General features: G+C 38.9%; 1 protein-coding gene across 4 annotated transcripts in view; it reads right to left on the bottom strand.

Annotated features, from left to right (window-relative positions):
- The window catches only part of MACROD2 (mono-ADP ribosylhydrolase 2), an 852624-nt gene that overhangs the window by 249712 nt on the left and 590503 nt on the right, over positions 1-12409 (bottom strand). For all 4 annotated transcript variants that reach the window (XM_039717140.1, XM_039717141.1, XM_039717139.1 and 1 more), the window contains exon 8: positions 4800-4873. In XM_039717140.1, coding sequence (XP_039573074.1) covers positions 4800-4873 — 74 coding nt within the window. The remainder of the gene's footprint in view (positions 1-4799; positions 4874-12409) is intronic.

Genomic DNA, 12409 nt, shown 5'->3' on the forward strand with positions numbered 1-12409 from the left:
CATTTCAGCTGGACTGGGATTTGGCTTAGCCTGCTTTGCTGAGCCTGCTTTGTTCACTTTTTTTTGATGTGTGATATATAACTACCTGCGAAGAGACAAGGACCTAGTCTCATGTATTTCAGGCAAAATAAGAAAAAAGCCTCTCTTCAGCAATGCCTTTGTTCACTTTTTTTTGATGTGTGATGATATATAACTACCTGCGAAGAGACAAGGACCTAAGTCTCATGTATTTCAGGCAAAATAAGAAAAAAGCCTCTCTTCAGCAATGAGTCTAATGAAAAGGAATCAAGAATGTGTTTATTTATTTCTCATTTATCTGTTTTTAATTTGTATCAGTTATTTCAATGACACACACAATGCCATTGCATCTTCCTAGTTGTTCTACCAGGCCATGTATTAAACGTTGTGAGACATTGTGCAAGAGAAAGAACAATACTTTAAAGTAAATGTGCTGTTAAAATAAAGTCTTTTCTTGAGCAGTGAAAAAGTCCTGAGGCTTTTCATGCCAGTGGATTGTCCGATGAGGCACATGCTGAGGTATTTTTATTTTTCACCCTTTTGAGAAACATAACAAAGCAGAAATAGATAATTTCTATCATTGCAAACATTTCTAGATATCTGCCACAAAAACCCAAAGATAACCCTTTCCCCATCACCCCCAGTAATTAGGGGGTCTAGTATTTAAAGCTGTCATAATGTTTTTGAGATACAGGAAATCACTTGGAAACACCTCAAACCTTGCCAAATTATCCCAGAAACAAACATTCTGACCTGTTTATAAAGCCTAATGTGCATTTTAAAATGAATCCCAGGGTGTAATTTCCTAAAGAGTGAACTCCAGTTCTATTTTGTGCTCTGAAGAATTCTATTAAACCTCTGGAGCACTTTGTGCAAAGTGAAAACACAGCTTTCTAAGGAGATAACTTAGGTGGTCTGCAGTAAATTAACCACTACTGCTGACTGAGGCCATACTGGGGAGTTTGCTCCAAGGGATTTCTACACTTACAGCACAACATCATTTACCAGCTTCTAAACTAGATTTGCCCCCTGGCTGCAAGTCAGCAAACCTTGGTGTAAAGCATGGCCAGAGATTAGTTTGACTAAGGGCTTCATTTCAAGAGTGGAAGGGTGCTGCTGCTACACAAAACCGAGTCCAAACCACTACTTAAAATATGGTTGTTTTTCCCAGACAACTTGATGCAGTTGAGTTTTAGGCTGCTGGACTACGGTGGCTGTGTGTTGAGTAAATTACAATAGAAATACCTCTCTGTTGCTTTGTAACAATTAACCTCAGAAAGCAGCCAACTCCATTTGCATGGTAATGAGACATTCATCTAAGTGACATCAGAGTTAAGCATGCTAATAAGTTTTTATACAAACACCTGAGGGGTCAAGCACAACGATGGGCTTGGATAAGAAAACCTTTTATTAAATGCAAATCACTTGTCTTTTAAATACTATGACAGAGAAATTTGCAGGACTCTAACATGGCTTGCAGAAGTCATTCAAGTTACATTTTCAGGCCTCTGGGCTGACTAAGGAATATAGCAACTGCTTTATTTACATTTGGAATTAATATCAATATCTAAAAAAATCTTCATTATAGCATCAAAGGAATTTGTTGAAAACAAATGTTCTTGTTTTCACCTCTCTGAAGTACTACAGAAGGGTAGAGAGGTGAAAACAAGAACATTGCCTTATCTTTCCTGAATTTGTCACAGATTCCTGGGTTGCTGCAAGGCAGACAAGAAATGGCTGCTGTAGAGCACAACAAAAGACTCGGAAATTTGTCAGCTTTCCATCTTATTCACCTACCTGTTTTTGCCAGGTATATTGCTATGGAGGCAGATTCCCTGGTGAGCATGCTCTCTGTCTTGCACTAAAACTTCTTGAATTCAATCAGTCAATTCACATTCTACAGTCAAGGAGTTTGAGACCTTAGTGAGTGGTTAGGTCCAAGGGTATAACTGGCTGCCAGACACCTTTGGGACTAAAGGAGCAGAACCTTCCACAGGCAAGGCAGATTGCAGAACAAAGGTTGAGGGAAAGAAGCTGACTGTGATTAATTTAACTCTGGCAGAGCCTAGTGCAGGAGGCCTCTCTTGTTCAGGAGAGGCTGTTAGCAGGACACACCAACTCATCTTGACAGCACAGACAGTACCAGAGAGCAGGTTTGGTCAGTGGTAACAAGAAGGAGATGCAGACAGCACTCTAAAAAGCTGCCCTCATGCCAGATCATTAGAGGTTTTGCTCCCAGACTAGAAAATGGGAATTTAAATATCCAGTGGGTGTAGTGGGAATTGATCTGTCTTTAAGACAAAACTGTAGAAAGCACTATTATCATATGGCTGTGTGCAACAAGAGGAGACCGTATTTAAGCACAGAAAGTCCTCTTAATTCCACTGCTCTATGATGAGATACTCTGGGGAAAAGCTTGGTTAATGTATAATATTACTACACAAAACAAAAAATCTAGTCGAAGGCATTACGTGTACATATCCCTGGAGGTGTTCAAGGCCAGGATGGGGCCCTGAGCAGCCTGGTACAGTGGGTAGCATCCCTGCCTATAGCAGGAGCTGGAATTAGATGCACTTCAAGTTTCCTTGAAATGCAAAACATTCTGTGGTTCCATAAAAATATAAAATGGATCAGATTGACACCTGGCACAGAGCTACATCAGTTCTTTTAAACCAGGTAACTGTGCTCACATCGCTACATGCATTAAATGACAGAAACCCAGTAATGGTATGCGTCCCAAAGATCCTTTTTACAAGTTACTGCTGTCTCCAATAAAGTATCTTTATTTTGCTGCTATCCTGTCATGCTTCCCAAAGATCCTTTCTACTGCACAAGTTACTGCTGTCTCCAATAAAGTATCTTTATTTTGCTGCTATCCTGTTTATGACATGTAAAACATGCCAGTAAGCCATAATCTAAAACTTAAGCCAACGGATTGTGGAAAAACCTTAGGAAGATAGTAAGCTTCATGCAAGAAAGTACTGTGGATAACCAAACCTTCAAAATGTATCTTGACAGAAACCTAATACTCCACTTCCTTTGAAAATCAACAAAAACTCTGGGGGAACAGCTCTGAGTCATCATCATCATCATCATCATCAGTAATGTTATTTAATTCCACCACCCATATGTCTTCAAGTACATCAGAGTGTGACCTCAGCTTGGCAAGGCTGGGATTCAGGATGTTAGGCAAAACACATTTAAGACAACAACTATGAGCTGCATTAGTCCAAATTGAAAAAAACAACAGTGGTGTAAGATGAGTAGGATAACTAAATAGTTGCTTTGTATTTAGGACAGCCTGGGCTCCTTTTACTGTCCAAATATTACAAATGACAGGTATTTATATACAAGTAATTCTGGTTAAATTGGAGTTTGGGAGGAGCAAGGCAGGAGGTGTATATACAATACAGACTCAGCTTTTGAGGAAGAAAAGCTTATTTCTGGAGCAAAAACCAAAGCCAAAAGTTTTAGCCTATTTTTTAAAATTATGTGGTAAAAATGAAGCTAGCAGAAATTATAAGATGGTAAACACCATAAACATACTGGTTTTAACTTTACACATCAAAATTAAAATTACAAAAAGACAAGATCTCAAAAATGTATGTTTAGGGCTAAACTGATGAGATTTAGGTCAAGATTTAATCAACTCTGTCCACCCAAAACTCCTGCTTCACTTCTCAGCTTTCTAGCTGTGGGAAGCAACTGTGACAGCAGCAAAAACCACATCAACCTACTACTCAGTGCTGCAAAGAATCGGTGTCCAAACAGGTATGCCCTCCTTAGTGCACCTCCAGGTATGAAAACCTCAACTGTACCGCTCAAATCTCAACATATTACTTCCTTTCAATCCAAATTTGGCAAAAAAACCAAACAAAACCACATAAACCCGCTAAATTCACACCCTGACATACCAGATTCTTGGGAAAAAATAGGCTCCCTGAATATATTGCTAGAGAAAAATATTAATAATTATGTCCTTGTATGCAGTGCTTCTCCACTGAATGCTTTGTTCAATGTTTTCAGACAAAATACCAAACAACTTTAACAGTCTGAAATCTGCTGGCTGTCATCATGAGGAAACAGGTAGACTGTAAGTTTAAGACATGATGATTTTTTTTGTTTTGCCACTTTTTTGCTGCACTTCTCCCATCCAACACTAAGAACAGAGAAAGGCAAACACTGGAAAGGGGAGTGACGCAGATCATTCTGTTAAAAGCAATTTTTGTCTTGTACAAATAATCACTATTATGTTGCCACTGGAAGATGACCAGTACTATTAAAAAATAGTGAGTGTTTCTGGGAAAATGAATACTTAACAGTAAGGAAACAAAAAAATTATTGAAAACACAAAATAGGAACCTACAGCTCTTTACTGTAAAGTGACCTCTGGACCACCACTGACCTTTGGTGGCCGTTTCCACTGACAACTGGTATGCACATTTCCTTTCCAAGAATCTCCTCATTATTACCCAAAAACTCTGATGCTCAGAAACAGCTTTGGAAGAGAACAGTCTTCTGCTTTGCCAGGAAAGATTACAATGCACAGGAAATGCACAGCATGGTTTCAAACAAAGGTATTTCCTTTGAATTCTAGTATAGCTTTTAGACATAAAAATCTTCCCCTGGCTATACTGTCCTGACCTGACTTCACTGGTCTTAAGACTAAATAATAAAAGACTTCAAGGTTCAAGCCTATGTTTACTCTTTTCACAGTTTTGGAGTCAACGACCATAACCTTAAACAGAAATTTGAAAAAAAAAAATTATTTTATTCCATACCTCATTGTGATTCTTGCTTAACCATCCCTTAATAGTGCTAAGGGCAATGACAGCAGCAGGCTCATTTGGAAAACCTAAAAAAGAGAAGAAATGGGAGATAAATAAAAGGTATAATTTCTTTTATATACAAGAAAATAAAAATCTGGGCTTTTTATCTTCCTCTTATTTAAAATATTTTGGAATTACAATTGGTCAACTCCCTTCTTCACAGGTTTGTATAAAGGTTTTAGGCAACATCTGTTACATTTTCCCCCAGGTAAATAAATTGAAAATGGGCACAACAATGCTTTATTGGATTTTTTTTTTCCTTGACTCCAGTTAAGAAAAGTCCACTGCTCAAGAGAAGACGAAACAATACAGAGCTATACATGTGTCACACTAGGCAGGCAAGCATTCAACACATATATCACAGTAACAAATATTAGGCTTACATTTCATGGCAGCAAGAAAAATTCGGACATTTCTTAAGGCATAAGGGTTTTCTTAAGGCTTTCTTTCTTTAATCCATCTGTCAGCAAAACTATACCACACTATGACCCCAGTGCCATAGACCTTATAAAGAGAAATGTTTGATTTGGAAATCTCTCAATTTATGACCTGAATCATAACAAACAACTTTGGAAATTAAAGAATTCACGAAGCATAAGCATGTGGTTAAGACCTTATGTTGCATGATACATTAGCAACAGTAATTCCTCCCAGCACTAAACAGTAACAAAACTCTTTCCAGGGATACAGACTTTTTGCTTTGATGGTTTCCACCTATCAAATTCATGGATGCTTTTATTACTTAGGCACCTTAATTTAATTTTCCTTTAAATTCCTAACTTGGGGGCAGCCAATAATTTCTGTGAGGATTTAAAAATAAAACCCCATAAGCTGTATGAATTGCTCTCAGCAGGTTAGATTAACAGAACAGGCTTTGAAGAGGTGGAGCTGCAGGCACAGTGGACAAGCAAGCAACAGGGTTAGAAAGAGTAATGAAATTTGGAATACAGCTGTGTAGATACAGCCTTTCTTACATCATACATCACCCTTGCACCATAAACTGAAACACAGATACTGCAACAAATTATACATTTTCAGCTTTCTGACTTATGTTTTCTTTAACCCTCTTTCAGAATTTGTGCAATGCAAGGTTAGGAAAAAATCCAACCCAAACCAAAATCCCTCCACTGAATCACATTCCCAAAACATCACTCCCTGTAAATTGACTCTGCAAAGATTTTCTCCAGCAGTATATGTACTGTTCTGAAGTGACAGATGACAACAATTCATCAAGAAAAACAAGTAAAATAGTCAATTTTGGATAATACCATTTAGCATGTGCTTCTTTTGAATACATTTCTCAATAAAGCATATTTTTACATTTTAAAAAATATAGTTACCAAGTCCAAGACAGAAAACTAGCTTAGACCCTACAAATGTTACTGTGGATACTTCTGTTGCTGCTGGGAAAATAAATTCTTGTAACATTTAATAATGCTGCTGATATCATCAAGGCATATGTCTCATGACACCAACTAACGACCACTAACGAAACCCAAAGCAGGGACTTCCAGCAGCCTCATTTTCATAACACAAAATAACAGAGCTCTGAGCAGACCATCTGCTCAGATTAGCAATATCCTAGCTAACAAACTGGGACTTTTTCACATAGAAATTCCATACCCCGAGTGTGGTAGCTCTGCCTGGACATAAAATGAACACCATGCAGAGGGACAAATGCATATTTCAGACAACTGATATACTATTGTTTATGCACTGAATGGTTTATTTTCAGAACAATTCTCCCTCCAGCAAGATTAACTTTTCAGGCTTGTTTTTCACTCCCTTGCAGCAGGGTAGCTGGCCAAAATGGTGATAAAGCACTGGGTATTGTATAGACTCTCCCCATAAATTGTACACTGTTTAGAAACTGCTGCCATACTAACCAGTCTTAAATAGAACCTTATCTAGAAAACTGGCTTTCAATTACTTCTAAGTCACCACAATGTAAAGGAAACAGTTCAGCAGCCTAAATAAACAGCCTTGAATTCTGTGCGTGTGATTTCAGAAAATACGCTGAAATCCATCAGAGCTTTTTATGATCAGCCACCCCCCAAAAGGAATCATCTAATTAGCATTTTACACACATTCCTGAAAATTTTATGGATTATCTTACTGACTATATGCAGAAGCAGGATGGAATTAGCCTCCTGTTGCAAACCTTGCACCAGCACAAAAGCCCCTGTGTCTCTGATTCTCAAACAGAAAAATATTTTTGTTTATAGGACTGGGTTAAAGGAAGATAAAGCAAGATGGGATCTGTTAAAACATGCTTTTGCATTGTTTTTATCTCTAGCCTACATTTGCCTGCCATAACATTTCTGGTTTGCTCCCATCTGCACCCACATCCCCTCCTTCCCACTTTCAGGGAAAAAGCAATCTCAGGAAGCACGTGGGAATCAAATTACTTGAGAGAAATGAGCTCGAGGTGCCTCACAGTTTACTGACTGCTGGAGCAGCAGCTCAGGCAATTCTGGCTAAAGGCTCAATTTCACAAAAGATAAAACAGGTAAAGTAATGAGTGACACTGGGCCATGTTACTGCAGTGAGTGCTCCTCCAGCATACTGAAAAGGACAAGGGCACAAAAAAAGCACACATTGGCCATGGGGTTCAGGACTTCGCTGTGCTTATTTGCCTGGAGAAAAAGAGAGGGTTGGCAGGTCGTATATCATGGACAGGTGTGTGGCAAAGTGCACCTACCCACAGACACAGGTATCCAACTTGGACTGAGCTTTTTACATCCCCCACTGCCACAGTGGAGACCTCAGCAACATACCCAGCGATACCACAAAACAGAGCAGGCTGTGTCTGCTTCCCGAAGAGCTGCTTCAGCAAATGACAATTTTACTGCCACCATCTGCATTTTGCAGTGCCAACTGATCACATCTCACCATCCATTACCAGGATCCCAGCTTCTCAAGTACAGCAAAGTCCTGGATATGAGCAGCCACTCCCCTGGTGCCCCTCTGAGTTCAGAAGCCACCCTTTACAGCACAGCTTTCATCATCACAGCTGATGGCACAGTGGGTGCAAGCCTTCCAAGTGAGTGGGAACATGGGTGTGCACCTTGCTACCATCACATAAAGTACACCTCATCTGAACTCTGCTGCTTTTGGTATGTCTTTGCATGGATACTACCCACAGTGACAGCCTAGGAAAGCTTTGAGAGGCCTTCAAACTTACAAGATCTGCAACTCTTTCCAGGGCTTTACCAACTTATTCCTGGAAATTGTAACCCTGACCTGTGAAACAGCTGGCAAAGCAGGCTCTAGGCTGTGACAGTCCTTGCAGTCATCATGGCCATAATTTTCCTACAAAGGCATGATAAGATATGGCACAATTATTTGGATGTATCTGATATGAAATAAAGGTGCTGTTTTAGAGGAGAAGAGTGTGGAGAACTAAGACAGTAACAAGAGATACACACTGATCTTCTCATTACATTTTGTATTTCTTCCCTGGAACGCAACTGGTAAGAACATAAGTCATCCTGTTTCATCAAAGTATACAAAATATGCAATGAATTCCCTCTTGTTAGAGACCCTTGTGTAAATTCTCAGTCTTTTGTGCTTGGGGGATTCAGTGGAGAAACATTTACTAATTGTGAATGTCTGTTACTCTGCCTAATTTATCTGTGCAGCATCAGAAAAACTTATACCAGTAGTCCATAGAATCATAGACTATTCTGAGTTGAAATGTACCCACAAGGATCACAGAGTCCAACTCCAGCCCTGCACAATGTTCTTCAAAGCACAACAGAGCAAAAGGGTTTTGAGACACAAAACTAACAGAAATCTATTTCAGGGACTCCCAAACTTTGTGGAGATACTGGTAGCTTTATCTGCCTCTTTTACTGGGCTTGATCCAATTTTACAAAAAACGTCTAACTTACAATCAAGAAATGCCACTTCCCCATGAAAAGCCCATTTACAAAACACAGGTATTAAGTAATCAAACTTTAATATGATCTACCTGAGATTAAGATAACAGATTATAACAGGAGGGCTATAATACTAACAAGCAAATGTCAATCCAGAAAAATCACCTCAGTAGCTGTAGCGATAAGTGTTATAATTTGTCAGTTCAACTGAGATGCCTAATGTTTTATGTAAATCAACCCCTCCTGGTAAAAAAAAGGTCTGCATCCTTTTTTGCTAGCACAGCCTAAGTGCTAGGCAGGTTTTTATTAATTTAAAATATTCCCTTCTCTGTGGATTCTAAAAGGCTTGTCACGGGCTTAATATTCTTATTTGCCAGTTTTAATGGTTTAATTTTGAAGCAAATCATGAAAAGAACCAAATGCACATCAACACAAATAATCATTATGTATTTTCATATTTTCCTCAGAAAAATATCTACACTAGCATATTTGTGCATATATCAAGATGTAACAGTTTGCAGACTGTTCCTGTGTGCTAAAATCAACCCTGAGTCCCACAGCTTAATCAACAAGACTGTTAAAATGGAAAAACTTCCATGTTTTAAGTTTATAAATTTGTCAGTATGTTTACAGATATATAAATGATGCTCTCCAAATAGTAGCTTGTCACATTTTTAAACTGGGGGACTGCATTGAAGGCCATCTCTGAAGTCAGTATGACAGGGTATCTCCACCGTGCATCAAGTACTTGCTATGTGGGAATCATCAGCACCAGATGGCATGGAATACAAAGATGCTTTAGAGGAAATAAGTGGGAAAGAAGAGAAAAAAGGTACTTAGAATTTATTCCATACATGTTCTGAAACCTGATATTATTGTTGGTACTGTAAATATCTTCTGAATCACAACCAACACATAAATAACTGCGCTTCATTATGGCCATGTGGGTTAAGGCCAGCTATTGACAACGCAGATCACAGTGCTTAGAAATAAAAGAGAACAAATGAGATGCACGGCCCAGCATGCCTGAGGTAGGGTTAACTCAATACATCCACTTGTCCTTCAGCTGTGAAATAAACAGATAATCTTGCAACCGATCCCATATAATCATCTTGTCAGAGATGTATTTTAGTAGTCAAAATGAATTCACTCATGAATTCATGTTGATACCCATTACCATGGTAAATCCATTCTGTTTGGAAAGAGATGATAGTATTCTACCAAAAAAGCTTATTATGTTGCTATTCTTGAGCTTTTTGCTTTTTTTCATTCACTCTTCTTTTCCTTTTTTTTTTTAATAACTAGTGTCACATAGTGATTGGACAAACAAGCTAAGTTCCTACCTTGATCATTTTTGTGGACTCTCATAACTTAGAAAGAAAGTACTTTCATTTGGATCAGCTATGCTGAAGACTAAACTGAAGAGCCATGAATCTTCTGCTAAATAACCTACCTTGCCTTATTGAACTCATTCAGCCAGAGAAAACCTTATTTGCTGTCCACTCAAAAAATAACTCTAAGAAAGTGGAATTAAGTACTGTGAAAAGCCAGTAACCTTTCTGTTACCCAAGAAACAAAGCTGCACCAATTCACTGTATCCTTCACAGACTGTGCTACAGTAATTATCATTCATGTAAAATAAAGAAGGGGAAATAAGAAATTTTCAAAATGCATAAACAAAACATTATTCTTAAGAAATCATTATATGCTTCTCAATTGCTCCCAAGAAAGGTACAAACCTTTAGGCTTTCCTTGAGTGAAAAAATTCAGCAGCAACAGAAAACTACATGCAGTTTCTGAAGAATCATTTCCACTTGCATTCAACTGACATGACAGAAGCAGCTGGTGGAAGGTGGTTAATAAAGAAACTCCCAAGAACTTTTCTGCTCTGATACAGTGACACAAAGCTGCTAGAGAATTGAAATAAGGGAGAGCCTTTCTTCATCCACAGAAGTGCACAGGGTAAGACAGGGATCTCTGGTTAAGTCAGTCAGGGTCAATGCTGGCACCAGAGAGCATGACGAAACTCACACAAGCCAGCAAAATCAAGACAAGTTGGAGGTCAAGACACATGGATTCTCTTGGTAACAGGGCTTGCTGAGCCTTGGCTTGTCAGGAGAGGTGTGCTGGCTGACAGAGATCTCTTGTCTGGTCAGAACATCAACTCACCTGCACCATCTACAGCTCAGGTGCTTCTCTATTGTGTATCTGGGCTCAGTTTAAGGCTGCAGCTGAAAGAAGTTGTTTGCCAAAAGGTGGCTACAATGCAAGACGAACTAGGTCACAGCTGTTTTCTCTGAAATACACAATATCACACCATGCTTCACTTCACACTCTGCCATGTTGATATCATTGGAAAAATACCTGCCATATGACCGTGTTACAAGTGTCAGCTGAACAGAGACATGCACTGTAATCATGTAGGTCATGTGAGCAGAGGCTTGCACCAATAAGTCTAAAGATTCCACTGAAGGAAAACTAGATTTCAAGTTTACTGAGTTGTTTGATATTTATTAGCATTGGAAGGGGGAAAAAATTTAGTGGAAATGCATTTACACTTGGACTGCTGAGGAGGAAGAGTGCTCCCCTACGAGTACCTTGCTGCAAGAACTATCATAATGCTATTCTGAAGGGGAGCTGCATGTGTGTAAGAATTTCACTTTTCTGCAGTAGTAGTAGATTTTTTTATTACAAGTCTAGGTTTTGGTTTCACTTTTCCAGCATTTGTAAAGGAGTATGTTTGCAGGGGATACATCATAGAGAAATGGATTCTGTGGCAGTCTTGTAACAAAAACATAGCAAGCAATAGTTGGAGACTCTGGGAAGCAAAACTGCTTTGTAGCTGTGCTGTTTACTGTGCTGTGTGATGGAGCTTTTCTGTCTGTCAGGGAATTTCTAATGCCCAAGCAGAAAATTAAGCTTCAAGATGAGCACAGTAGGGGAAAGATCAGACAGACACCAGTGCAACACTGAAAGCAAAAAGATCCCACTGCTCTGGCCATTAGCATTCTCCTATGGGAGGAGAAAGCCTACACAATGAAAATGCAAGAAATATACACAGGCAGGTAATTTTGCAGTTATAAAATCTGCCTATGAGAGTGTATATGCAATGTCTGTGTAAAGTACACAGCTGTTTAAACACATGTATGCAGCTGTTCCTGAGCTCAAGCACATCATTCTCCTTTAAATACACTTTATACCATAACCAGAATTGCTATTCCAGAAACAACCGTTGTACAAAGAAATGTTAATTGAAAGAGATCTCAAAGTGTACATGAGCTTCCTAATGCAGAGTATTAAATCTTCTATTTTGCCATATGTAACAAGCAAGTTGGGTTTTAGGGTGGCAACATAATGCAGCCAAAGTAATTTGAAACAAAGTGCAAAGCACTAGTCAGCTGTGAAATCTCCCATCATACACTGAATTGCACAGCAATGGGATATTGGCTTCAGTGGAGTTACAATTCCAACATGGTTAAATATTTATTCTACCCACTGATTTAAATAAAAATGCCCTGTTGTTCTCAAGTGCAGCTATGTGTAAGGAATCAATCCTACCTTCCTAAATTGTCTTGCTGATGCCACAGGAGATAAAACCCAACCAAACCAACCCTTATGCACCCACATGCCCTGAATTCCACTTGAAACTGGTACTTGCTCTTGAAATGTGTGGTCCAGAGC

This window comes from Passer montanus, unplaced genomic scaffold, assembly GCF_014805655.1.
Source record: "Passer montanus isolate IOZ18808 unplaced genomic scaffold, ASM1480565v1 scaffold37, whole genome shotgun sequence".
Classification (NCBI taxonomy): domain Eukaryota; kingdom Metazoa; phylum Chordata; class Aves; order Passeriformes; family Passeridae; genus Passer; species Passer montanus.